At 36.3% G+C, this 26192-nt stretch overlaps 1 protein-coding gene across 31 annotated transcripts in view; it reads left to right on the top strand.

Annotated features, from left to right (window-relative positions):
* LOC5566474 (C-terminal-binding protein) overlaps positions 1 to 22601 on the top strand; it is a 249527-nt gene extending 226926 nt beyond the window's left edge. For 21 of the 31 annotated variants that reach the window (XM_021837415.1, XM_021837417.1, XM_021837418.1 and 18 more), the window contains one exon: positions 19766 to 22601. In XM_021837415.1, the coding sequence (XP_021693107.1) occupies positions 19766 to 19831 (66 nt within the window). In that variant the 3' untranslated portion in view covers positions 19832 to 22601. Of the gene's footprint in view, positions 1 to 8005; positions 8153 to 19765 lie in introns of all 31 variants that reach the window. The other 10 variants (XM_001650810.2, XM_021837426.1, XM_021837424.1 and 7 more) reach the window with 3 other exon arrangements.
* Positions 22602 to 26192: the final 3591 nt, after the last annotated feature.

Here is a 26192-nt window from a genome sequence, read left to right on the forward strand (position 1 = left end):
ATTCAAAGTCTGCTATCGGGATGTTCAGTGAAAAAACAAGAATCATTGTCATATTTTTGGTCCAACAACTGAACTCACTCTCGGTGGCAGATTCTGAGTGGAAGAAACACACGCACAGTTGTTGTTATCAAAGGTTGTTGCTACTGATGATGACAATCGCAGGCGGCAAGCCCCCCCGGTGACTTGTGTACTTGGGATGTATGGTGAGATTTATATTATTATAATTTTCATTAAAGAAATTTTCCGCCATTGGCGATTTTGCCACTGGTTGGTGTAATGAAAATGTTGGCCGTTCACGGTGTAAGGATTTGCTACAAAAGATATCATCAAGATATCGTAAAATAGTCGGTATTCAAACTACTTAGCCCCATTAAATTTAACCTCAAATATCTAGGTAGACATTTTTAAGTCAAACCGCCCCCACCCCTTTCACTTGAAAAACTACCCTTGTAAAGAGTTGTAGGGTCGATGTACCAATAGCCGCATAGCTAAGAACAAATATTCGTATAAAATTGAAAAATAACGCTAGCGTTATTAGTTTTACATCATCTGAAAGCTTTTCATCTTGGTTTTGTAGGAAAAATATGAAAACAACTAAAACTCATATGTTTATATTTATTATCGCTTGTGCCACTATAGGAATACATGTGCCTATAGTAGCACTATTTCTAATTTCTGTTCATATAGTAGCACTAGCCAGGGATGAGAAAAGTACTGGAGCAAACATTTACCGCCTCTACATTTACATCTTTCTACACGACCATCAGAATCCAAAGCAAACCATGACGGTTCAAAACAAAAAAATGTCACGGCTCTTCAAAAATGTAATCTTCTTCTTCCTAACGTTTTTCAACCCCGAATGCGAAATGACTCGAGCACAGTGGTGACACGATTTTTGCGGTTTTCGGGGTTTTGCATTTTTGCTCGATAAAGGCAGTATGAAATTGAACTTGTTTATATGTATCGTAACGGAATGATTGTGGTCTTTCTGTTAGAGCTAATAGATTTCAATTAGTTGAAAACACAAGCGAAATATTAGCGATTGAATGATTTAACACTTTTTTCAATCATTCAGCTTGGAATGGCTGCCCGAAAATGGTCATAGTGGAGAGACAAAAACAGTCAAGCAGTGTGTGAACCGTTGGCAGCGCAACGCCTGATGGTATTGATGCTGCTGCTGCTTTGTGTTTTGGTGGAATGGCAGAATCGATGAACTGTGGTGAATTGTGGTCACAGTTCCCAAGACTGGCACTAGCACACTTTTATATATTTCCTACAAAGTGTCGTCTAAAGCTTTCGTTTGATGTAAAAAAAAGTTCTTAATCCATCGATTATTTCGTGTAATAAAAAATAGTTTCTCTCAGTAGTGCTACTATAGGAACAATAGGTTTACTATAGGCGCAAGGGAGCTCAAATTTTAAGCAAAACTAATTATTTCGATCATTCTTTGAACAAAATCAAGCTGTATATCAATGGTACTTAGATAAATAGCTCCTGACCTTCTTGTCAAAAAATATTTCAAAAAGATTTATAGCAAAACGGCCGTGAAACGCTACTAGTGCGACTATAGAGGACTGTCCACTAAGGGAACACCGACCCTATATTATTTGATTATTTGAAAAGGATCAGTGATCCAATTGCTACTACTTCTGCTTACTAAACAGAAGGTAAAAAGTTCATTCCCAGTCCCATTCTTCATACAATATAAAACCCTGAACGTTCACCGAACGTGTCCTATGATGTTTCGTATGTACAATATCCATCACCCCGTGATGTCTATGTGAGGGTGTGAAGGTCTCTGTAAATCTCCCAAGTATCTAACATATTTGCCTTTTCCAACTCTTGACGACAGGGAGGAGGCTGGATGGAACTCTTTGTGGTATTAATGGGGAAACCCATAGACAAATTTTTTGGAATCCCTGGAGAAGTATCCATAGAGAATTTACTAAAAAAATCCTACCAAAAATTCTCTGAATTTGTTGTGGAATATCTGGAGGAAACCGTTGTTGAATAATAGTAGAGAGATAAGGGAGTGGGTCATTTGGTATAATGCCGTTTGGCATAACACCGTGTGACACTATAACCATTTGGCATAACGGTCATTCGGCATAATTGTCATTTGCAGAGTGTCCATCCATCCGGGAAATCCTAAGACTAAGTATTGAGATAGTTAACGGTTAAGATCTTTGGAAAATTTCTAGAAGGATACTTAGGAATACCATACAAGATGCTTGTTTGATTTCCATTCAAATTCATGGCAAATTTTTAAGGATAGAGAGGATTTTAGATAAGATCCTTGACTGATGTTATAATAGTAGATTCGTTGAGTTTGACTAAAAGCTATGAAAAAACATGTTTGGCATATTTCTTGTGAGACTACTGGAATTCTAGATTCAGATTCAGAACTCCGTTCCGTGGATTTCTAGGGTTGTTCATGATACTGCTTCTTGATGAAGTCTTGTCTGGGTTACTAGTTTCAGTAGTTTATGACAATGTTCTTATGAACCTCTGACGAGATTTTGTATAGATTTCTGCATATTCACGGCGAATTATTCCAATTATCCTCACCAAATGCCAAGGCTAGATCTTTGATGAATGAATAGCGAAGAGAACCCCTCGGGCAGCCCCTGATCGTGTAATCTACCAGTTGATTCAGAGTACTATAAGAGTAATGGTAAAATAAAGAATAAATAGCGAGGATCGTTAGGTATTCTTGACCAGATCTTCGTTAAATTTTTGACGAGATTCCTGATCAAATCTTTTAAAGATTGCTCAGAAGATGAAACCTTGAATTTGCGTCAAAAGTTTTGGCCAGCTTCATAGGAGACTTCGTTTCTGATAACAGAGATCAACATAAATTTCACCAGATCAAGATTTTTTCTACGAACCAGAATAATTCCTAATGCATTCTTTAAAGGTAATGGGGTTAGCAATTGAACTTTCGACTTTTAGTTAAACTTTAGATACACGGAGCAGAAATTTAATATTTACAAAATCTCTCTGAACTTCCTATGAATTCTGGGAGTTGACGATTTTTTTTGATATTTCATAAATTATTTTATATAATTTTTGGCCAAAACTCTTGAAATTCAAACCATTCTGAGCTCGCAGTATTTTATAAATGTAATAAATAAGAACTCATAAAACAAATCCTCCTAATTTCATATTGTATTTCAACACAGTAATATCAAATCGCAGGATTATTTTGCAATCTGTTTGTTAATTTCTTGGGGATCCGGGAAAATCCCTTCTTTCAAAAAAAAAAAGGCCGAATGGTGTTATGCCAAATGACCCAGACCCGAGAGATAAGAGAATAAGAGTTCTAGTAGAAATACCTGAAGAAATCTTGCAGGAATCTTAAAAAAATCCTAGAGGATCTTACAAAAAATCCTGAAGGAAAAATTGTTATTATTGTCTTTTTTAACGAGACTTTGAGCCATCGGATAGTTCACCTCGATGAAGGAAAGCTACGGAATGGAGAATGCTACGGATTACGGAAACTCCTTGGAAAGTTCCTGGAGCAATGCACGAAGGACCCTTTGGGAGAATTTTCGGAAGAATCGCTGAACGAATCTCTAAACGAATAACTCCAGGAGACGCTGAAGAAATGCTTAGATAAATTAATAACACAAAGTTATCAGTAAGTAATGAAATTTACTTAGGAATTTTTAACGGAATCGCTGGAGAATTTCCACAGACATCCTTGCAGGAATTCCTGTATGAATTGGAGATGTTCTTGCTGGAGTCCTGGTTTTTAGTTAAGAAAAGTCATGGAGGAATCGCAAAAACAAATCCTTATAAGTTTTCTTGTAAGAATCTCTATACAATTCTTGAAGTAATTTTTGAAAAAAAAAAACTCAGCTTAGATCAAATATTTGTATGAGATTGAAAGATAAAGACAGCAGCATTATTTTTACATCATCTGAAAGCTTTTGAACTTGGTTTTGGAGAAAAAAAAAATGAAAACTACGAAAACTCATATTGTTGTGTTTAATATCGCTTGTGCCACTATATGAGCACCTGTGCCTATAGAAGCACTATTTTATGTTCTTATGGTAGCACTACTTTTACGGCGCAAGCAAAATACAAATCAAAATCGTATTTTTACAAAACTTTTATATATTTTTTTAAAGAACGGAGAAAACTTTCGATTGACATAAAAAATCTTAATTCTTCAATTATTTTGTTTAACCCCTCTACCGGTAGCTTCATTTTTTACCGCTTAAAAAAATCAAATCGCGATAACTTTTTTGTATCTTTGTATTTTTGCACCATTTTTTCACAAGTTCTCAAAAAACTCTTCTAGTTTTAGAATCTCTGTCAACATCGATCATTGGTCATCTAGATCCAGAGATATTCTGAAATTCCTTGGGGGACCGACGCTTAACCATAACCCACGTATATATCTCAGACTACAGATTTTTTTATCGTATTCAGATATTCACTCTTTGGAACAATACATTGATGAGAGTATGCTGTAAAAAAATGAAGCATTTTGAAGCAGCCGTCTTTGAGTAATGAGCATTTATGTTGCTGGTACCAAGCTGACCAAATAAAGATCTTGAAATCTTCCAAAAACCTCATATCGTAATTTTCAGATATCTCTAAGAATTCTTAACCAATTTGTATGATTTTTTCAGAGTAGCTCCTTATTACATGGCATTGTATAGCTCACATATTACTTTTGACGTAATACAAAAAGGCCGCCTAAGACATTTTATATGGTAAATGTCGGTCCCCCAAGGAACATTGGAATATCTTTAAAACCAGATTACCAATCATCAATATCGACACGGATCGTCAAACTAGAAGAGTTTTTTGAGAACTTGTGAAAAAATGGTGCAAAAATACCAAGAAACAAAAAAGTTATTGCGATTTGAATTTTTTTCTTGCGGTAAAAAATGAAGCTGCCGGTAGAGGGGTTAATAAAAATAGTTTTTGTTAGTATTTAGTATTACTTCAGGAATAATACAGGGGATTGGCAAAATGATTGAGATAGGCAGAATTTTGCCTAAAAATGAATGAAATTGAAAGCAGTCGACGGCAAATTTGGTCTAGTTTCAGGAACTTGCTGGGTCATGCATACTTGACACCGGAGATTTTTTGAGGTAATGTTCAAATTTTCTCCATTTTTTTCTGTCGCTTGTATTTTTGTGTGGTGTGAAGTTTTATAAATGTGTATAATTTTCCTAGAAACTAGAACTAATGATCATTTCCGTAAAATTGTTTGTACGTCCTGTTATGTACATATTATCCAAGTGAGCATCAAACTTCAAGTGATGCTTCCGGAGTATATTCATTGAACAATTGAACACACTGACCTCTCTATATTAGGTGCCAATTAAAGAAGTGGCCAATCAGGAATATGTTCGGAACCATACAAATATGGGCATCATACTTCAAGATTTTTGAAGGTGGTTTTCCTGAGGCATTTCCAGAACCTCTGGATGCCATGACCACTCTATAGTATGTTCCAGGTGCCCTGGGGTATGTGACCAATTTAAAACATGCCCGAAATTACACCAATATGGGAATCAAATACAGTCAACCCTCCATGAGTCGATATCGAAGGGACCATCGACTCATGGAAATATCGAGTCATGGAACTGCAATGCTATGGAAAGTCGTTTGAGGGGACCATCGTAGTAACCATGAAATTTGATTTTTAATATGGTTCCACACGGAAAAAAATTCTGTGGTAAAAATAACTATTTTAGCTGACTACGCCCATTCTTAAAACTACCATGGAAATCCAGACCAATTTACTATGTTTACGGTACACCTCACCGCATTACTGGTACATTTGACAGAAATAATTTACAACAATCTGATTCCAACTACAGACATGGTAAAATCAAGCGCATTTCTGGTCTGCTGAAAATTGTCGGTGCGAGCGCTTAAGTTAACCCCCTAAAATGGTAGTTTTTACCGCACAATTTTTTTGCGTGCATGAGTCGATATCGAGTAATGGAACATCGACTCATGGAGGTTTAACTGTATCAAGATTTTAAAAGGTGGTGCTTCTGGAAACACTTCCAGAACCACCGGCTGCCATCAGCAGATCATATCAGCCACCAGCAAATAATATCAATATGGGTAACAAATTTAAATATTTTTAAAATTCATGTTTCCGGAAGCAGTTTTAGAATCACCGTCTACCATGAACAGTAGGTCACATATGCCTTGGAGGATGTGGAGCATTTTCAGAACCACAAAATGCTATAACCACTCTATAGTAGTTTCCAGGGACCCCTGGAAAAGTGCCGAATTCGGAACATGACCACATCCTCCGGGGCACTTGGAACCTGCTATACAATGTTCTGACAGCCGGTGGTTCTGAAAATGCTCCTGAGAGCATCAATTTCGAAAATATTGAAGTTTGATAGCCATGATATGGTTTCAGATATGTTCCTAATTGGCCACTTCTCCCAGGGCACCTAGAACCTACTACACAGTGGTCATAGAGTTTCATAAGTTGCTCTGTCAATGCTTCCAGATGCATCACTTTCAAAACTCTTGATGTTTCATACCCATAATGATGTGTTTTCGGACATGTTTTGAATTGACCACATACCCCTGGGCACCTGGAACCTACTGTAGAGTCATGGCAGCCGGTGTTGCTGAAAATGCTTCTGGAAGCATCAACTTTGAAAATCTTGAAGTTTTAAGCCCATTTTGATAGGGTTTCAGATATGTTCCTAATTGGCCAATTCTTCCAGAGCACCTGGAACCTACTATACTGTCCATAAATGCATGTCCGTCCCATGTTTGCTGGATTTCCTATTTACATGGGACAATTATGCGTTTATGGGCAGTATAGGGAGGTCAATGCATCTAAAAGTTCCGAATATGCTGCTGAAAGCATCATTTTCAAGTTTGATGCCCACTTAGATGTAGCACCGGATTATATTTACATGATTGGAAATACAAACATGACTAACCATATCTTCCAGAACCAGTTTCACGGAAATGGTCATGTTTCGCAAGATTTCCAACGAATCTAAATGCGTCCGCTGGCATTCAATTTCCTGTTAATTCTAGTTTCTAGGAAAATTATAAACATCTATAAAACTTCACACCGCACAAATATACAAGCGACAGAAAAAATGGCTTTGGACATGACCTTGGAAAATCCAGAACATCTCCGGTGTCCGGTGGCCAATATACAAACCGAGTAAGTTCCTGAAATTTGCCGTCGACTGCTCTCGGATGCATCCAATTTCATCAATTATCCATAAAGTTATAAGCATTTGAATTTAGGCAAAATTTTGCCTATCTCAATCATTTTGCCTATCCCCTGTCTGTATGTATCAAACATAGGAGCCAGTTTTAAAATAGAACTATCAAATGTTTGTGGCGATATATCGTTTCTGTTGAAATGTCTGCTTAGATCCATCAATAATTTCACCTGATCAAGGAACAAAATACCCGGATTAGATATTTGTTCATATAATTTCAAAATTTCTCTGAGCTTCCTCAAGTCTTTGGAAATCCAAACGGTGTTTAACTCACAGTATATTGAAATTTTATTATATTATGTGAAAAGCTTAGATCAAGACCTCCAATCGTGATCATTTTTATGATGTAGCTTCAAGGACCAAATATTTTGAAAGTCAAATCATTTTTTTTGTTTTGTTTTTGTGAAACAAATTTTTAATAGACACCCTGGAGTATGTAGGCGACAATACGGAACCTAGAATAGCAATATTCTTTTCCTAAAGTTTGGTGGAATTTTCTGCATCCAAACAAAAGAGTAAGACATTCAACTCCAACATGTTTTAACCACTCCCCCACTCACGATACAGCATCACGGTTCGAAAAATGTTGCACTCGATCCCCATAGCATAGTACTCTCCGACGTAATACAGACTACCGCCGGTAGTCCGCTAGGATTTTATGAATTATTGATGCAACCCGCCTGCCCGTTCTTGACTCTGACGAAACTAACTCCGTTCATTATTGCTTTTCTTCTATTTTTCTCTCTCTCGCACCCGTTCGCTTTTAGATATTGATGCACTTGATTACGGGACCGTAGCTTTTAATGCCCAAAACAAGCACAATTTCCGTTAATGAATGAATGAATGATACACACACAATCACTACTCATCCCTGGTATTGTTGATCGATGTCACCGGGGAAATCTAACTCTGAGGTAGGTGCGCAAAAATTTTCCACTTTTTTCTTTTATCGAAAGTTATTAGTTTTGTCTGTCGAATGTGATGGCACTTGATGAGAAGCAGAAGCTTCTTGTAGTTATTACTGCCAAGTGTTGATGTGTATGATGTGAACGTCCACTGTCGTTCTGAATCTCTTTCGAGTGTCCCAAAACTGATTTGTTTGCCTTCCTGGATTTTTTTAATTTCAATCTATTTTGTTTTCTTGAAATGGAGTACTTTGCAAGAATGAACATTTAGTAAACATCGAAAAGTATATTTGCTAAAATTATATGAAATAGGAATGTCTTTACCACTCAACAACTACAGCAACTAGAACTCATCGAACTCCAATTACACAAGCCACCGCAGGACGCCTAGTCATCGAAACACTCATTCTACTGAATACATTCTGTTTCCCAAGAGAATATCTCATTGACCATTATTTTCTCATACATTCATACATATCAAACGTAGCATTATTTTTCTTGGGAGTAGTACTTTTTAGTGATACCGATGTATATATATATACTGTATTGTTTCATATGATCTCTCTATTACTTTTCTACTGTCCTTAATAGGAAAAAGATGGTAAAACGCGAAAGAAATCAATTCCCTTCACAGATAAGAAGCTTTTGTTACAATAAAGCAAAAATAATTCATTCTCTATTCTAGATTGTTGCTTCTAAGCTGTGTGTTCTGAGAACTGCCGTATTTATCAACTAAGAGCATTCTTTACCAAAAACATATCATACTTACATTCATATGCCAAGCACCAATATAAATTATACCCATAGGAATCAAGCAAAACTTGGGCCAGCAGACCCGGAATCGAATCTTTAGCATGGCTTCTTTGTTGTAGTCTCACATTTCCTCGCAGTATCTATTTTCTTTATCTATGGAAGCCGATTCTGAGCCTATCAATAGGTAAAGATACGAACTCAAGGATAAAAAATAGCGCATAGCTACTCAGCAAGATCACGCTGAGGGTGACAAGTTCGAATCCCGATTTGGTGTAGAATATTTTCGGGTTGGAACTTTTCAAGACTTCCCGGAGCGTACCTTGGTGAAATGACAAAACTCTCAGTTAATAAGCGTGGAATTGCTTACACTAAACTGAGAAGCAAGTTCTCTGTCCTGAGGCCAGAGTGAAAATAATGATCGTTAAATTTCTCGTTCTAAAACGAAGATGCACAAAAATCAACTAATATTCACACGGAATCGGGCTCTTCTTGATCATCACAAAAATATTTGTATTTTTTACAATTCTTGTCTGAAACAATCCTCAAAGAGTCATACTACACTGCCGTGAATCACAAGTCAGTCACATCTGCATTTTCGTCAAAAATGAGTTGAGCTCAGTTTTCAACATATCTTCCAATGCTCTTTCAGCTGCCCTAATGAGATAATAAGATTAGTTCGGAAAAAGTAGGAAAAAAAACAGCAAGTCAAATTGTCCCATAATGAAAAGTAACCGCATATCAGTCCCACTACCGCATCGTGTAACACAAAAATGAACCGTATTCTGATTATTTTTATATTTTTCTTAGAAAGATATCGTAGTGAAAAGCAAATTGTGAAAGTTTCATTAAGATTTGAATATGTTCCAGTTCTCTGGAATTTTTTGAATATTCGCATGGAAAACGAGTTTGGAAACTTCACACCCCATTATCTCAATGCCTACTTTTTACATATGGGACTGACTTGCGATTCACGGCAGTAAATGTAAAGAAAAATACGTAAAATGTCAGAGTATAATTATAACTCTTTGCGCGTACGTATAGATGAACAAATTATGAGATAAATTATAAAAAAATCCACGTTATCAGTTACGGTTCGAACCTACGACTCCTGTGTGCTAAACGAGCGCTTTACCAGCTAAGTTACTAAGGCTCAGAAGGTTATACTACAGACAAACATACGAAATTTTCATCGACCACTCCTTTAACGATCATTTCAAATTTGCTATGTTTCATACCTCACAAGCAGAGGCGTGGTAATTCTTTTTTCGCGTTTGATGTTTCACACTGCAGATGGCGGTCTTATTTCATTAACAGTATTGTTAAATTCAAACACGATGAAAAACGATGCGTGGCTATTGTTGTGAGGTTTTAAATATAGAAAATTTGAAATGATCGTTAAACGAGTGATCGATGAAAATTTCGTCTATGTTACGTCTGTGCTTATAATCTTCAGGGCTATTGAGTCATTTAGTAGCTCTTGCAGATTCTTACAGGAATTCCTCCCGAAAAATCTCCAGGACAAAAGTTTTTTCGCCATAGTACAGGTTTTTGAAGCTATTTCAAGGAAATTCCTAAAAAGATCTCCAACAGATCCTCCCAGGAATTGCTCCAGAATTATTTCGGAAAGTCCGGGAGGTTCTCGCCGACTCTTTCAACAATGACTCCGGGGATTCCTCTTATTGGAATTCCAACGAATTTTCTCCAGGATGTCTCAATGAATTCGTCCAGCGTGTGATTATGAAGTTCATTAAAAAATTTATTATAAAAAAGTTTTCTAGATTTCTCCAGCATTTCGTCTAGGAATTACTATTTCTGCATATTATTCCAAGGTTTTTTTTAGGTAAATGAACTATGGACTTTACAATAAGTTTCAAAACATCTAAAACAAGTAACAAAGTAAGTAAAGTCCTTTGGAACGATCCGTGGAAAATCTATAATAGAATCATTGGATACACATATGTGGTAGGCTGAGGACTTTCTTTAGACATTTCTGGAAGAATATTTGGGAAAATCTCTGCGGTAATTTCTGGAGATATTTTTAGGAAAATCTTGGTTGAATTCCTAAAGAATCACTAGCAGGAACACAGGATTAATTCTTGAAGAAATGTTTGTAGTAGTATTCGACGAAAATTTTAGGCAACTGTCTGGAAAATTTTCAGAGGACTTCATGAAAAAGTTCATAGAGCATAGAGTTCCTGGTCTGGTCCTGGTCTCTCTTAATTTTATTATACGCTCCGCTTTACGAAGGTTCTTTTTGAAGGGTCTACCAAAAAAGGCCGAATAACAAAAGCTGAATCACAAAAGGCCGAATCACAAAAGGCCGAACCACAAAAAGCGGAAGCACAGAAGGTAAAAATATTAAAATAAATTTTAGTGAAAGTCACAAACATTCAGCATATTTTCTACAATATTATGGGCATTTTGGCATTTTTATGGGCGGTACAAAATGCACAAGTAACATAAGAATAAGAGTTTATCCAGCTGAAATATGGTTAATGTTTTTTGGGTGTGTCAGCTAAAAGTATTCTTAGTAAACTTAGTATTCTTATGATCACTTAACCACTTGTTACACCCTATATCAGCAATGATTCTCTTGCTTGTTGTGTAAAAGACTATGTTGGTATTACACCGGGCAAACGCACTTCAAAAAAAGTAAAAACATCCTCTGTTTGCATTAAACCGGGCAAACGCCTGGATTTGCTGTTTGCATGCCACCGAATGGATGCTGCGCACTACCTTCGGATATCGGAGGCTTCGGCGGCCTTCTGTCGCGTCAGTTCCTGTATCCTCAATGCAGCTTCACCACATGTAAATTTTGCACTGTTTACTAATATGACTGCATTTAAGAAAGCATGGACTTTTTTCATATTCAAGTTTTACTCTTTTGGTTTGTAGATTTCAACTCTAATTCGGCCTTCTGTCATTCGGCCTTTTGTTATTCGCCCTTTTGTGATTCGGCCTTCTGGGCATTCGACGTTTTGTGGTAGGCTAGATTGATTCGGCTTTTTGTGATTCGGCCTTCTGTGATTCGGCCTTTTGTGATTCGGCCTTCTGTGATAATATCCTGCAGATTCACGATCGTTTTTATAAATAACTAGTGGTCCCGGCAAACTTCGTCTTGCCATCAAGTAGGCTATTGAAAAATGCTTCTGATCGTCCCATAAAAAATGACAGTCCCGTGCACGCCCGTATTTTCAACTTTCTCGGTGACTATCCTGGGATTTTTATACACACAAACACGTCGGAACCCTTGACGAACAAAACGAAGAAAGAATCATTCAAATCCGTTGACCCGTTCGTTAGCCAATTCGTGACATACAAACACCATTCCATTTTTATTTATGTAGATAAGTATCTTAAAAATAGGGGGTCAACGTGGCGTAGTTGGCTGCACTCTCGCTTCATAATCGGAATGTCATGGGTTTGATTCCCAGTCCCCCCACCAAAACCTTTCGTCAAGTCGCTGAAATGTTCTGCGCGGATGACGGTGCTATGAAGGGGAGCACCCGTCAATCTCGGCGATCAGACAGCGACTGGACTATGTATTTCTCGGATGGCAAATCATCCAACATTTCACTGGAATAATGGCAACCGACCAACAATGCAAACACAACCGGACTACTCTCGATAGACTCGTTGGATACAATACATTGGCAACAATGTAAATAGAAGCAGCAAAGGATGTCCTTTCTGTCGGTAAAGCAGAAGAGGATTGATCTCAAAATGTAAAAATAGAATAGTTGAAGATACCACATTGCGAAGATAGCTGACTATGTGCTAAATGAGAGAGTTAGTACATCTGTCAAAATGTGAAATCAGCTCGCGTAGTGCCCATGTGGACAAATAGAGCTTAACCAAATAAATAAATAAAAAAAAGTATCTTGAAAAGCAACAAAATGATGGATGGCAGAATTGTTCAGTAAATAAAGGGCTAACATGCGGTGATCATTGAGATGCGGAAATCTGCCACAAGGCAGCGCTACTGGGCTATCATTGTTCAACAACTTTGCCATCTTTCTAATTGGTCATACTCCTGAAAAACAACAGTTTCAGGCTTACTCCTGGCGGCAATGTTTTGAATCAACTTTCTCGAACAATGGTAATCATTGACTAACTGAGCAAGAAGACACCATCTTTCTAACTGAGATATCCGCACAAAAAAAAGGATCATGCTCTCTAGCGTCACCTGGCGGTAAAGTTTTGAATTAACTTGCACGAAAAAGATAGCCCTTTACTTACTGAACAACTTTGTCGAAGACGCCATCTTTCAATGTAGTTAAAATCCTGAGTTATCGGCTAAGTAAATGCTTAAAGCTCACAAGCGTCACCTGGTGGTAAAGTCTTGAGCAGGGCTGTTTAATGTCATGAATTTCACGCGACTTTGACATTTGAATATTGCTAATATCATCGTTCCTTGTGAAAAAAGTCATCGGAAAATGTTTTTCCCGGTGACGTTTTCCGAATTACTATAGGTTGCCAATATTTGCTAATGCGATATTTCGCATGCAAGGGTGCTATAAGCATTTTAATTTTTCCAAAATTTTGACATTTAACAGCACTGGTCTTGAGTTTCTTGGTGAAAATAGTGATAGTCCTTGGGCTATTGAACAATTTTGCCGATGACGCCATCTTTCTAAGTGGTCAGGCTCCTGCGATATCCGCAAAACAAAAATTCCATACACACTAGCGCCGTCTGGTGGTGGAATTCCATATCTGAATGACCACCGCATGTCAGCCTTTGAGCTATTGAGCAACTCTTCCCAAGACATCAACCTTCCAAATGATCAGGATTTAGAGATATCCATGTTCCAAAGGTAAAATTCTTATCCCTTAAAGTTTATACACTAAGTTCGAAAAAGCGTCCCTTAACTCCTAAAGGTAGATCGACAGTATTATGCTACCTCTTAACGCATATATCTCGTAACAAATTGATTGCAATTCCATAAGCCCTGGGTCTCCAATAACGCTCCCAACCATGTGTGGGGAGCTGACTGTATTTAGCTTATTCGTACCATTTTACCAGTGTTGCCAGCGTAAAAATGCTTGTGTTTCGCTTTCTGCAACGCAATGTGTAAAATAAAATGCATATTTAAACCGTGCCTAAAATTTGACTTGAATAACGCGAAATAAGAAAATTTGATGTATCTTTATTTAGTTTTATCGATTTTATTTGAGCAGTGTTTCCAGCCACGACATAATTTTGAATTCTTAATGAAAAACTGCATTACAGTTCAAGAGTATTCCTATGTTACTGAACATTATTCTATTCCGTTTAAATTTTATAATTTTGAACTTTTCTTAATACTTCTTAAACAGCGTTGCCTGCCACATGAACATTTGCGCTTCGGCCGATTGTATGGCATGCAAAACTTAATTCAACTTTGGTGAACATTCAGTATCGTTATCTTTAAAATTTATTGATATCTGCATGTAACACCCCCGTATAATTGGCTCTTTTGATAACAATCGAGCAGTGTTTCCACCTTTTATCAGAATATGAAAACCTAAATGGCCATTTTGAAAAGTGCTTTATCCATGCTTCAACTCTGCCGAATATCTCGGATCAGTATTTCCACATCTAGGCATTTTTCAAAATCATAATTATAACTCTGATTTTTTCTACGACCAATTCTTTTTACGACCCCCAATAACGGTCGTAGAAAGAAGATGGAGTACTGTGAACGTACTATATTTGAAGCGGTAAAGGAAATTCTGGATTCAAACACCAGTTAAAAATGAAAACCTAACCGTTTTTACTCAAATTTGATATAGAGGTAGCTAATCCACTATAGAATTCGAGAAAAATCAGTACAAAGATGTTGCACGTTTATTTCTTTAAGTTCCTTATCGTAGAACACTTTAGGTGCCTTAATTGACGCATCAATTTTCCCTAATTTGACGCAGCATGTTCCTGATTTGACGCACTAGAAAATAATTGCCAAAGTTGAAAAATTACAATGGTTAAAATTATTAGTTATTTAATTTATTGAAAATAGTGCTTTAGGATTAAGGGGCCTTCCTTAGCCGATTGGTTAGAGTCCGCTGCTACAAAGCAAAGCCATGCTGAAAGTGTCTGGGTTCGATTCCCGTTCGATCCAGGATCTTTCCGTAATGGAAATTTCCTTGACTTCCCTGGGCATAGAGTATCATCGTACCTGCCACACGATATACGAATGCGAAAATGACAACTTAGGCAAAGAAAGCTCTCAGTTAACAACTGTGGAAGTGCTCATAAGCCCCCCTTTGCTTGAAGTTGCCCTGCGTAAAGTGTTGAAAATGAAAACGGTGTAAGAGGTCAATCGTAGTCAAGCATTATTCTTTAGTTGAATGTAACTTTATTGTAAGTGGAAACCTTTGGATTAAACTATTGACGCGTTTGTGCTGGAACGGGGAGAGTCACGGGATAGGAAACACCAAAATAATTGAAATCTAGGTTGGAAACTGCATGAAACCATTTAAAATGTGATGATTAGTCGATAGCGGGGATGAACCAGCCTCGGGATGAATTTCCTCATAATAAAGAGTCAATCAATAATTTGTCGACAAATCATAAGTAAAGGTTTTCGATTTGATTTTTTTTCTTGAATCATGAGTAAAACTAATCATTTTCAAGTGAATGACATATTCGTTGCATACTTGAAGGCGTTTAGGGCATAGTCATTTAAACTTTATTTTTATGATTAATCATTGCTATGCACTAAGGGTCGATTCACAAATTTCATAACGCTGGAAGGGGTGGGTGGGTGTCCTGATGCTGTTACGGCTCATACAAAAACTAAAATTTATCCATACAAAAAAAAAAGCGTTACATGGGGGTGGGTGGGTGTCCAAAATGACCAATTCCAGCGTTATGAAATATGTGAACAAGCCCTAAACTAAACGCCTTGAAGTATGCAACAATTCGGTTATACACTGGTAGCGATGAATATTAGTAATGATTAAACACGCAAAAAAAAAAAAATGTGCGGTAAAAACTACCATTTTAGGGGGTTAACTTAAGCGCTCGCACCGGCAATTTTCAGCAGACCAGAAATGCGCTTGGTTTTACCATGTCTGTAGTCGGAATCAGATTGTTGTAAATTATTTCTGTCAAATGTACCAGTAATGCGGTGGGGTGTACCGTAAACATAGTAAATTGGTCTGAATTTCCATGGTAGTTTCAAGAATGGGTGTAGTCAGCTAAAATAGTTATTTTTACCACAGAATTTTTTCCCGTGAAGGAAAAAGCCAGAACTACAGTATTGGACAAAACATTTGCAACTTTTTCGATTTTCCATAAAAAATGACCAACTTTGGTAAGCTATAAGGTACCGCGGGGCAAGTGGGTAAAGGGGGTAAGTGAAAATAATTGGTATATTTTACTGAATATGTGAATTAACGTTTTAAACTCATGCGTAAACCTTTGATGCCATTGAGAATATAACGATAGGTAAGAGATTTCTGAGATTGTTCAGCCTTTATTGCATAGTAGAGCGAAATATTGTTAACCTGTCAACTATCACTCCGTAACAAGTTGGCGGCGTGCAATCTTATTTAAATATTTTCAGTGGAAAAAAGTTGCGGAAAATAATTTTCTGTACCACTTTTAAGTAGTCCCCTCTGATAGTTTTAAACTGCAATAAAAAAAGTTTTAGAAATAATTCGACATACACCTAGAAATAACTAAATTGAAATACTGTCAATTTTCTAATCACGTGGGGCAAGTGAAAAGTTTCTCATTAGAGATTGAAATTGTGTTTTCTCTTTAGGCAGCTATAAGTATAAAATGTTCACAATTATCATAGAACAACAGAACGTGCTGATAATTCAAGAAACACTATACTCAAAGCGTTAAATGCTATTATCATGGCCAAATCATGGAACTTCTAAAAAAAAGGTTGCCAAATATTACGATATTAATATGTTTACTTCGGACAGCCAATTAAAAGGATTACGTTGATGGAAAACTCCCAATATAAGAGAACGCACGGAAATCTTGTGGAATGTCTATGTAAAGCAAGTTCAAAATATGAAAAATGGGGTATAGGTGTATCGACTTAAAAAAGTTTCTAAATACTTCATTGAACGATTCCGTTTAATTTCTCTTGAAGAGTTATCCGACATCATATCCGATTTTCTTAAAAACGAATAACGAGCGGTGGAAATTCTACAGAGCAGAAATGCAATTGCTGTGCCATGCATGGCCATGATGTAAGAACTAACATTGGAAATGTTTCAGTTATAATGTTGTCGAATCATTTTAACAAACATAACTGAACAGAAGAAAATTCAATTTACAAGAATAACATTTTCTTTGTTTACATGTTACTTATGTTATTGTTCATTGGGACGCCTTAATAGATGTTAAAGGTAATAGAAATCGTGAATGTAACTATTAGTTTTTGAATTTATTGTTCAAAACAATAAACTTTTCACTTTTTCCAATCACAAGTTTAAAAGCAGTAACGGTTTGACTAAAGTCAAGTTTTTGACGATTTTTCATAAATGACATAACTAAACCTATTGAAGGAATAGCTTCATAGTATCTTCAGCAAAGTTGTAGATTTTAACGATGTGAACAAGTTTGCTGAAAACAGTTTTTGTGTAGGGCTATCAGATTTTGAGATGAGTAGTTTTGAATTTTTCGTCGAAAATTACACTTTAGATAAACCGTTATAATTTGTAAACCCGTGATTGGAAAATTCACTCAAAAATATATGTTAAAATTCATATTATATCTGATGTTCTGTGAAAATTTCATTCAAATCGGACGATAAATAACTGAGATCTAGCTAACCAAAGTTGGTCATTTTGTATGGAAAATCGAAAAAGTTGCAAATGTTTTGTCCAATACTGTATAACGATATAGCAAATTTTCAATCATAAATTGTGATTAAATTTATGATTAATCATTAACGCTCTGTCTCACATAGTTTAATATTAGCATTATGAGTGCAGAAAAGTAATGTTACATCTAGGCATTATAATGGCACGCTATTTCGTTTTGGTCGGCATTATAGTGGCATTTTATGCGTATGTCAGGTCGACATGCATCAAATGATTACTGTATTTGCTTAAATAATGATGTTATCGTATTGCATTATCGCGTTACTGGTTACTTGAGTAAGGACAATTTGGCATAATTGAAGTCTACTCAAAAAAATGAGCATAACGAAGGCGAAATGAAAAAAAACGTCATTATGCCAAATGGCCACTTGGTGATTAAGGTGAAGATGAATTGAAGCCAAACTTCAAATTTTCAAGAGCACGGATCTGGAGAACCAAACATCTGTTTGAGCTGAAAACATAATCGATTGGTCAGTCGCTGGTGGTGACCAATCGATTAAGTTTTCAGCTTAAACGGATGTTTGGTTCTCCAGATCCGTGCTCATGAAAATTTGAAGTTTGGCTTCGATTCATCTTCACCTTAATATAGTTATGTCAAACGACTTGATGCCATATGGGCGGCTCTATCACTTTAGGCAGAATGTCGTTAGGCCGAATGCCATTAGACCGAGAAGATCATTAGGCCGAAAGGGTCATTCGGCCGAAAATTGTTGATAGCTCTGATAGGTCGTAAGACTGAATGAATTTTTATGCCGAATGTGTTGTTAGGAGTTTGGTGAAGGTTATCTATATAATCTTGAGCCCATAATACCTACTGTGAAATATTACTAGTAAGAACGAACCAAAAATTCGTGTGCTCTTATGAACTTATAAAAGATAAACCTCAAAGTTTGAGCGAAAAATATTAAGATTTATTAGGGTTTTCAGTTAAGTCACCATAACTTCGTTATTTTCTAACAAATTTTGAAAATTTTAGCACCATCATCTTCGAAATTAAATTTACGAAAACTTTGTAGAACATGAAAATTTGTCTTAAATCGAAACTAGTCTTAGTTAAAAACAGTTTTCTCCAAATGTTTCCCCATTTTATCAAAAAAATCATTTTTGTTTGACAATAACTTCATAAATACTCAACTGATTCCAAATCTGTTCAAATATTTTTGAAACAAATTTAGTTGTTTTCAAACTGTTGCACATTTTTCTAAAAAATAGTTTTCATTTAGTTATTCAACAAAAACTACCCAAAAAACATGTTTAAAAAAAAAAAATCAAAATTCTTTGGATTATTTAAGGTTTTGTTTTCCCGTAAATTGCATATTTTCTATAAAACTTGAGTTTTTAAAGCATCTTGTTTAAATTACGAGTTGAATAGTGCATATATTTTTTTAACATGTGCAAAAATATTTTTGTTTCAAAATTATTTATAAATTGTTGCAAAGCCCTTTTTAAGGGTTTAACAAATGAAGAAAACCAGTTTTAGCTGTAGAGATAATCGTAAAAATTGAAAAAAAAACTGGCATTTTCCGTTAAAAATTATGTTTTTGTGCAGTTGTTGTTGAATAACTCGATAAAAACATTTTTTTAGTTTAATGATGTAACATTTGTTTGAAAACAAATAAATTGAAACATATCTAGGAAGAACAGCCTTTGCTTCAAAGGAAAAAAAACACTGTGCCATTTGAAATAGCAATATGTGTTTTGACCGTAAATAATCAAATGTTAATCCTGATCACCTGCTCTCATATGGGTTGACTATTTCGCATGAAAAACGACAAGTATATTTTTTCTGTTCAATACTTTAGATGATTCCTGCTATATTGTAGTAAACTAGCTTCTCTCTATCAATGCATTGATTTCTTTCGCGTTGCAAACATCTCTTTCCATTGTGATATCGTGCTAAATGTGTCCAGACTGGTAGGCTTTTCAGTTTAAACGAAATGTCTACCGGCAAATTCAATCACGCCCGAACCACACCGAACTAATGACGATTTTTTCTCTACCATCCTTTGGAATTCACCCCCTCACCAAAACGACAACCAACAGCCTCTTAGTGCCCCCGATCCAAGTAATCATCATCCGGTCAAGCCGGAACAATCGGAAGTACATTAGTTTCATTATTACTATTATTATTATGTATGGCTTACTGTTAGTTACACGAGAGTTAAAATCCGATCGAGAGCAAACCGAGAAAAGTTGGCAAACACAAGGTTAGGAAAACGCAGTTTTTTTCAGGATTGAGCATAGGCAACATGCGATACAGAGTAACGAAATTAACAGATTCAGATAGATGAGGGACTAAACGGTAAACAGAGAAAAATTACAGAAAAAAAGTATATATTGAGGACGAGAATACACACTAGAGGAACGATAATAATTATTATTGATAAAACATTGAAGATGAAAAAGTAAACAAGAAAATGTGAGAAATACTTATTAGTAAGATGTGAGAAGTTACTGCAACATAAGAAGAAAAAGTATAAGCAAATGAGAGAAAGTGAAATAAAAAAGAGTAATACAAAATTATGTAAGGGAAAAACTATGTATAGAAATACCTACAGATGTAGACAAAAGTAGAAACAGACATCCTACCACCACAGAACGACGACGAAAACAGCAACTTTAAATACAAACTGATACACAGACTTTACACAAATAGTTCAAGATTAAAAAGTAACAGAAATGTTTTCGCTTCCAATGATTCACTCAAATTTAGATTCAACCCAGAGATCTGCTGAAAGACAAGCTGAATAAGACCTAATACGGACACACTGAGGAAAGGAACAAACTCAAACACACATACAAACTTCTATGTTGTAGTGGTACATTGAAAATGAATTGCTTCCTTTTTTTTTGTTTTAAAACTCTTTAAGATAATATGAATTGGATTATATTTTATTTTTTCTCTGTAAGTAGAAGAACAGGAATTCCTTTTATTTTTTAATTTGTACGTAGGAGTTAGCATGAATATACAAACAGAAGGAAAAATAATAAGCAGAAACACAGGAATACGCGAGAGAGTAGGTAAACATGTGTGCGTGTGTGTGAAACTGATGAGAAATTCGTTCGTGTGAGAGAGTGAAATTCGGTTCACCACACGACTATTGCAGCAATGCAGTGGGCGAGAAAGAGAGAGTGAGCGAGTGAAGGGAATGAGAGTTTGCGACGATGGCGTTTACTTCTATGAGCAAATTTGTCTGTTTTGTGAAAGTCAGACAGATAAGGGATATAACTTAGTGATTGTCATTGTAGAGAGGAAATAGATTTACTGGATTCTGATTCTTTATTCGGGAAATGGAATCCGGCAATTGTGGCAGGACATTTGAAGAAAGTTTTCAACCGGAAATCACATGTAAACATTTACGCCGGTTTGTACTGGAATTGGACATTCAATGCTCAACAATACATAATATGTTTAATCAAATTGAAAATTCATATTAGTCTAAAATTCGACTTCAATCGGTATTTTTCAAAAGTTCCCCCACAGAGTGCCATATTTCGAGTGCATATATCAAATCTTCTAATCTGACCCATATCTCCGTATGAAATTCAGTTGAATACAGACATAATTCCAATTTCTTCATTGGTATCGTTGATCCTCCCAATATTGTCTCCGAGATGGCGCTGATGCCGTCCCATTCTACTTATCGAATATCCATACTCAAGACTTCCAATCAAATCATTCTGATTGTCGAAGACTAGCTCAGATGACTACGTATCAACAATCATTGATCATTCAATATTTTTGATATGTACGATATATTCAATCAATTAAAGCTTCACATTAGCTTTTTCATCATGCTTCTTATTTTTCCATTGACCACTAAAGCTGAGGTTCTTTTCCTCTTCGCTTCGACAGGTTCACCCCGTCTGCCATCGTCCGGATTCCGCTTTCCCGTAAGTCAGGAGTTAGGAACCACAGCCGCACTCAAGTAACCGAGCGCGGGCCAGCTATAAGAGAAATGTGACGACTAGGTATATACAAGTAGATGTAAAACCATGCTAATAAACGTGAGAGGAAAGTGAAAAAACGGAAACCACGATCAGACAAAAAAAAAACAAGTTTTAATCTAAATAATAAGAACAGGAAAAAAACCCCTAACCGTATGCTTTAAGAATGTAAGAGAAAACATAGTAAGAGATCGAAAACAAACCGCTACAACTTCTAATGATGAACACAATCTTAAGTCAATGCCCCCTTAATGATGTGATGATGCAACATAGATGAAAGTATAACACTCCAATGGTAAAAAAAAAATCAACCAGGAGAAACATTCGATCTGTAGATTCTCCTTCTGCAAATTTGAGCGAATCAATCCAAATCTCTCTGAGTAGTTTCGCAACGCTCCCCCTCACTGTTCTGGATAGAATCGAATTACAAAAGGCATTCAGAATCATTGCTAGATATTAGTCCATTGTAGTGCTGAGCATTTGTTAACTGAAAGAACAAAAAACACAAATTGAGGAAATAAACGAAAGAAAATGAAACACTAAGCTCGTTTCAAATCAATTAGTGAGAAAAGAAGATATACGCGTTCACTGAAATAATTAAAACAAAATATATGTTGAACGAGAGAGAGAGAGCACACTTTACAGCACATTATCCATTCCGTTGCGCGCATCTACGTTACAAAAATACAGCCAGCCAGAATCGAAATTCAAGAAGATTAACCATTTTAGGGAGAGTTTTTGAGAGGGCTCAGATAACTGTGCAACAACAACAACAGCTACACACAAAAGTACGATGGCGAAAAACACAGAAACGAAAAACCCGAACACTTCTGTAAATGTGAATAAAAAGTTAGATGGCAGAAACCGTGAATGAAAATGGAAGGCATATAAATAAAATCTGAAACATGGGTAAAAATTACAATAAAAAGTATTTCAAGCTGTGTTTTGCACTTGGGTAGTGGTATATCACTCTTCTTCAGAAAACAACGTATGTACTGAGGTGATGGTAAGTTTCACTGCTTTTGCATGGTTGCAATCTTGCAACATGTTCATCCGTGAAGCAAAAAAAAATACTGAATCTGTTGAATATCGTTCATTAGTGTTGTTACACCAGGCTCCTCGTATGACAATTTTCAGCGCAATATTGAAAAACATGCACAAAGTCCATCACCTTGTCGTAGTTCCTGGCTAGATTCAAACGAATTGAAGTTTTCACCAAAAATCTTCACATCTTATCTTCAGTATTATTAGTCTTGTGAGGTTCCAGGAAAAGCTGTTCTCTTCCAATTTTTCTTGGACAGACAATTCCTATTCCTGGGTAGGCAAAATTCTCCTACCCCGGAAAACCCCCCTGCTTTAAAGTCTTTTTTAAAGTTTTCCTTCCCCTTTCCCCTTGCAGTAAATTATGATTCGAAATACTAAACAGGAATTTTCACAGCGAATACTCTGAAAATTTTCCAAAAAGCTATTCCATGATTTCCTTCAGAAAATTACAGTTTTCAACTGATTTTCATCAGTAGTTACTCTGGCAGATTTTCCAAAGTTTGCTACAGGAGTTCTTAAAAAAAAACTTTTTTATTGGTTTATTCTATAGTTTTATAAGAAATTCATTAAGGGGGTTTTCAGGAACCTCAACAAGAATTCAACAAGGGGTTCTCATTCTGATTTGTTCAGCTATGTATAGCCATTTTCATATGAATTCCTTTGTGAATTCATCTATGGTTTATCTCAAGATTTGCTCAGGAATTTCTTCCAGAAAATCTATTAGGAACTCTTCTATGAATTTGACAATAAATTCGTCCAGGGTTTCATCATTGCATTCCTCATTCGCCATTTCTTGCACGAATCACTCGTACTGTTCTTCCAAACAATTTTCGAGAATTTTTCAAGTAAAGTCACCATGGATTCTTCATAATTTCATTTGAGATGCCACTCCAGCAAATTCTACAGTAATTTTTCCGACCATATTCTTAGAGATTCTGTTTAAGGTTTTTCGAGGAACGCCTCCAGAAAATCTTGTAGTTTCTCAAGGCATTCAATTAGCTAGTTTTTCAATAACTATCTTAGCAATTCAGCTTGAACAATCACCAAGACTTTCTCAAAAGTTATGGAATTTTTTTTAGAGATTGACAGGACTTTCAATATAAGTTTCATCAAAGATTACTATAGGATTTTTTTGATTACTATAGGATTTTTTTCAGCAATACTTTCCAGATTTTTCAGGGATTTTACACTCTTTCTCACATGGTAACTCTAGGGCTCCATTTTCGACCAACTTGAGACGAATCAAATTAGATAAATACTATACAAATGCAGTAGTTGCTAGAATATGGTTCTATAGTTATCAGATTAATCGCAAAGTTGAATAATTGTTCCAATTATTGAAAAACAATTAAAAAATTCGTATGATTTCGCTGAATTTAGCTCATTTGAATCCTTTTTTGTGCTAACCATTCAAATAAAAACACCTTTTTCGTAAAGAATTATTCGGTTAAGGTCATGGGAAAGGAAAGGTTAAAAAATGTCCTTCAAAATTCCCTGGTGACATCCCTGAAAAAAAAAAATCATTACTAAATGGAGGACTCATTACTACTTTGAGGACTTCCTTGAGTAATATCTCAACGAATTTCTGGTGGACTCTCTAAAGAAAGCATAGGAGGCATATCTGGATTATTTTTTAAAGGTTTCTAGGTTGAATTCTTGGAGTTATTTTTAACTAATTCTATACCACAATATTCCTAAATAATGGAAGCAGTGGTTAAAAGGCTCTACAGATGAGGAAAAAAAAACTAATTCTATAGAGGAAGTACAGACTGCACTGCAAAAAGCTAGTCAACCTGTGATACACGACGGAAGATAACCGCGTTCTTACTCTATTGGTAGAACTCATTGAAGATTTCATAGTTAAACGTTCCCAAACAAGGGGTTAGGGTATGCGGTGAATACAAAATCTGACGTGGAGAAAACAAGGAAACAGCGATTTTCCAATCCGTACCGTAATTTCGGGTGAAATTGATCATTTTTCAAGGTTTTTCTTGGCTGTTTTTTATAAGGTTGACAATGCCAAACAACTAAATGCAGGAAAACAAGTACGAAGGTGAGCCTTATTGGCTCATGTACCGAAATTTTCTAAGAAATTTCCTTTTATTATTATTATTATTATCTTTATTTATGAGATTTTCAGCCCTAGGCTGGTTCATCTTAAGAAAAGGAATATACCGAAGGTACCTTACGGGTACAACCAGTTAGCAAGTATTAGTTACAGAGTTTTGTATCAATAATTTAGGCAGTCTTACATCCTTGGTCTTATCGTGTCCGTCTTTCACAATGGTAATCGTCATCTTGTCAGGTCTTGTTTTCGATCAATTTTTCGTCGTAGCGTCGATCACTTTGATCCTGTTGTTAATCCAGTTGCCGTTTTCTTCTCAATCGTCTATTTATGATTTAGATTTCAGAAAAAAGTCCTGCTTCTCGAAGGAAGTTGATGAGAGTTCTTTCGTAGACAGTGTTATTTTGCAAAGCCCGGCTTGTCGATGATAAGTCGTGCTGTCTACGTAGTAGTTCATATTTGGGACACCAGCTTATCACGTGCTCAGCAGTATTGTGTACTTTGCATAAGTCACATGTCTTGCGGAAGCTACCTCCTCCACTCATGTTGTAGGAAAGCCGTGAGTGCCCTGTTCGGAGTCGAGAAAGGACTTTCTGTTCTTTCCAGTTTGGTGTATCAGTCCAAAGAGATGTGTCGGCCTTTATTCTTCTCAAGAACAATGACCGATCCTTGTCCCATTTCAAAGCCCAGGCACTTCGAATCACTTGTTTTATCCACAACTTGGCATCATCGCCAGGAACTTTAGGCGTTAGTAAAGTTTCTTGACGGCCCATAGCGGCCAATCTATCAGCATGCTCGTTGCCCAAAATACCGCAATTACTGGGGACCCACATAAGTGTTGTTTGTGTTCTGATATCAGCAATTAGGTTCTGGGCAGCTTGAATGAAAGGGTGTTTACCGTTTTGATTCATATTACGGACAGCTTCAAATTCCGGACACTCTCGATTGTATGGGAAACATTTCACACGAAATGTTTCAATTTTCGCCGTCCAAAAGTTCTCATTCTCGAGGCTCGTTTTATTAGGTTTTTTCCATAAATATCATTGCAAATTTTTAATGGTGGGGATTGCTCATCAAACCTTCCGGTCCGCCTCATAGTTACGTACTATTTGGTGCTGGGTGTAGTTCTTGTTTTTCCAGCTGTATTGAAAAGCATGAGCCATAGTCTTTGGCATACAATCGGATCTTTCTTTAGCAGAAAAGAACCGAAATGTCTATCGACGACCGGTGATTGCTAGCAGATATAGTGGAGAGCTTGTCTTGAAACGTTCATCGCTTCAAGCTAGTTGAAAAACTGAATACACTGATTGCCTGTCGATCAGAGCCGAACTAGGCATAGATCGTATACATACATCTGAATCTACATGTCTCCGATGTATTACATCGTTCCAGGTGGGAGTTATCTGATATGTG

The sequence above is a fragment of the Aedes aegypti genome, chromosome 1 (assembly GCF_002204515.2).
Source record: "Aedes aegypti strain LVP_AGWG chromosome 1, AaegL5.0 Primary Assembly, whole genome shotgun sequence".
In the NCBI taxonomy this organism is placed as follows: Eukaryota; Metazoa; Arthropoda; class Insecta; order Diptera; family Culicidae; genus Aedes; species Aedes aegypti.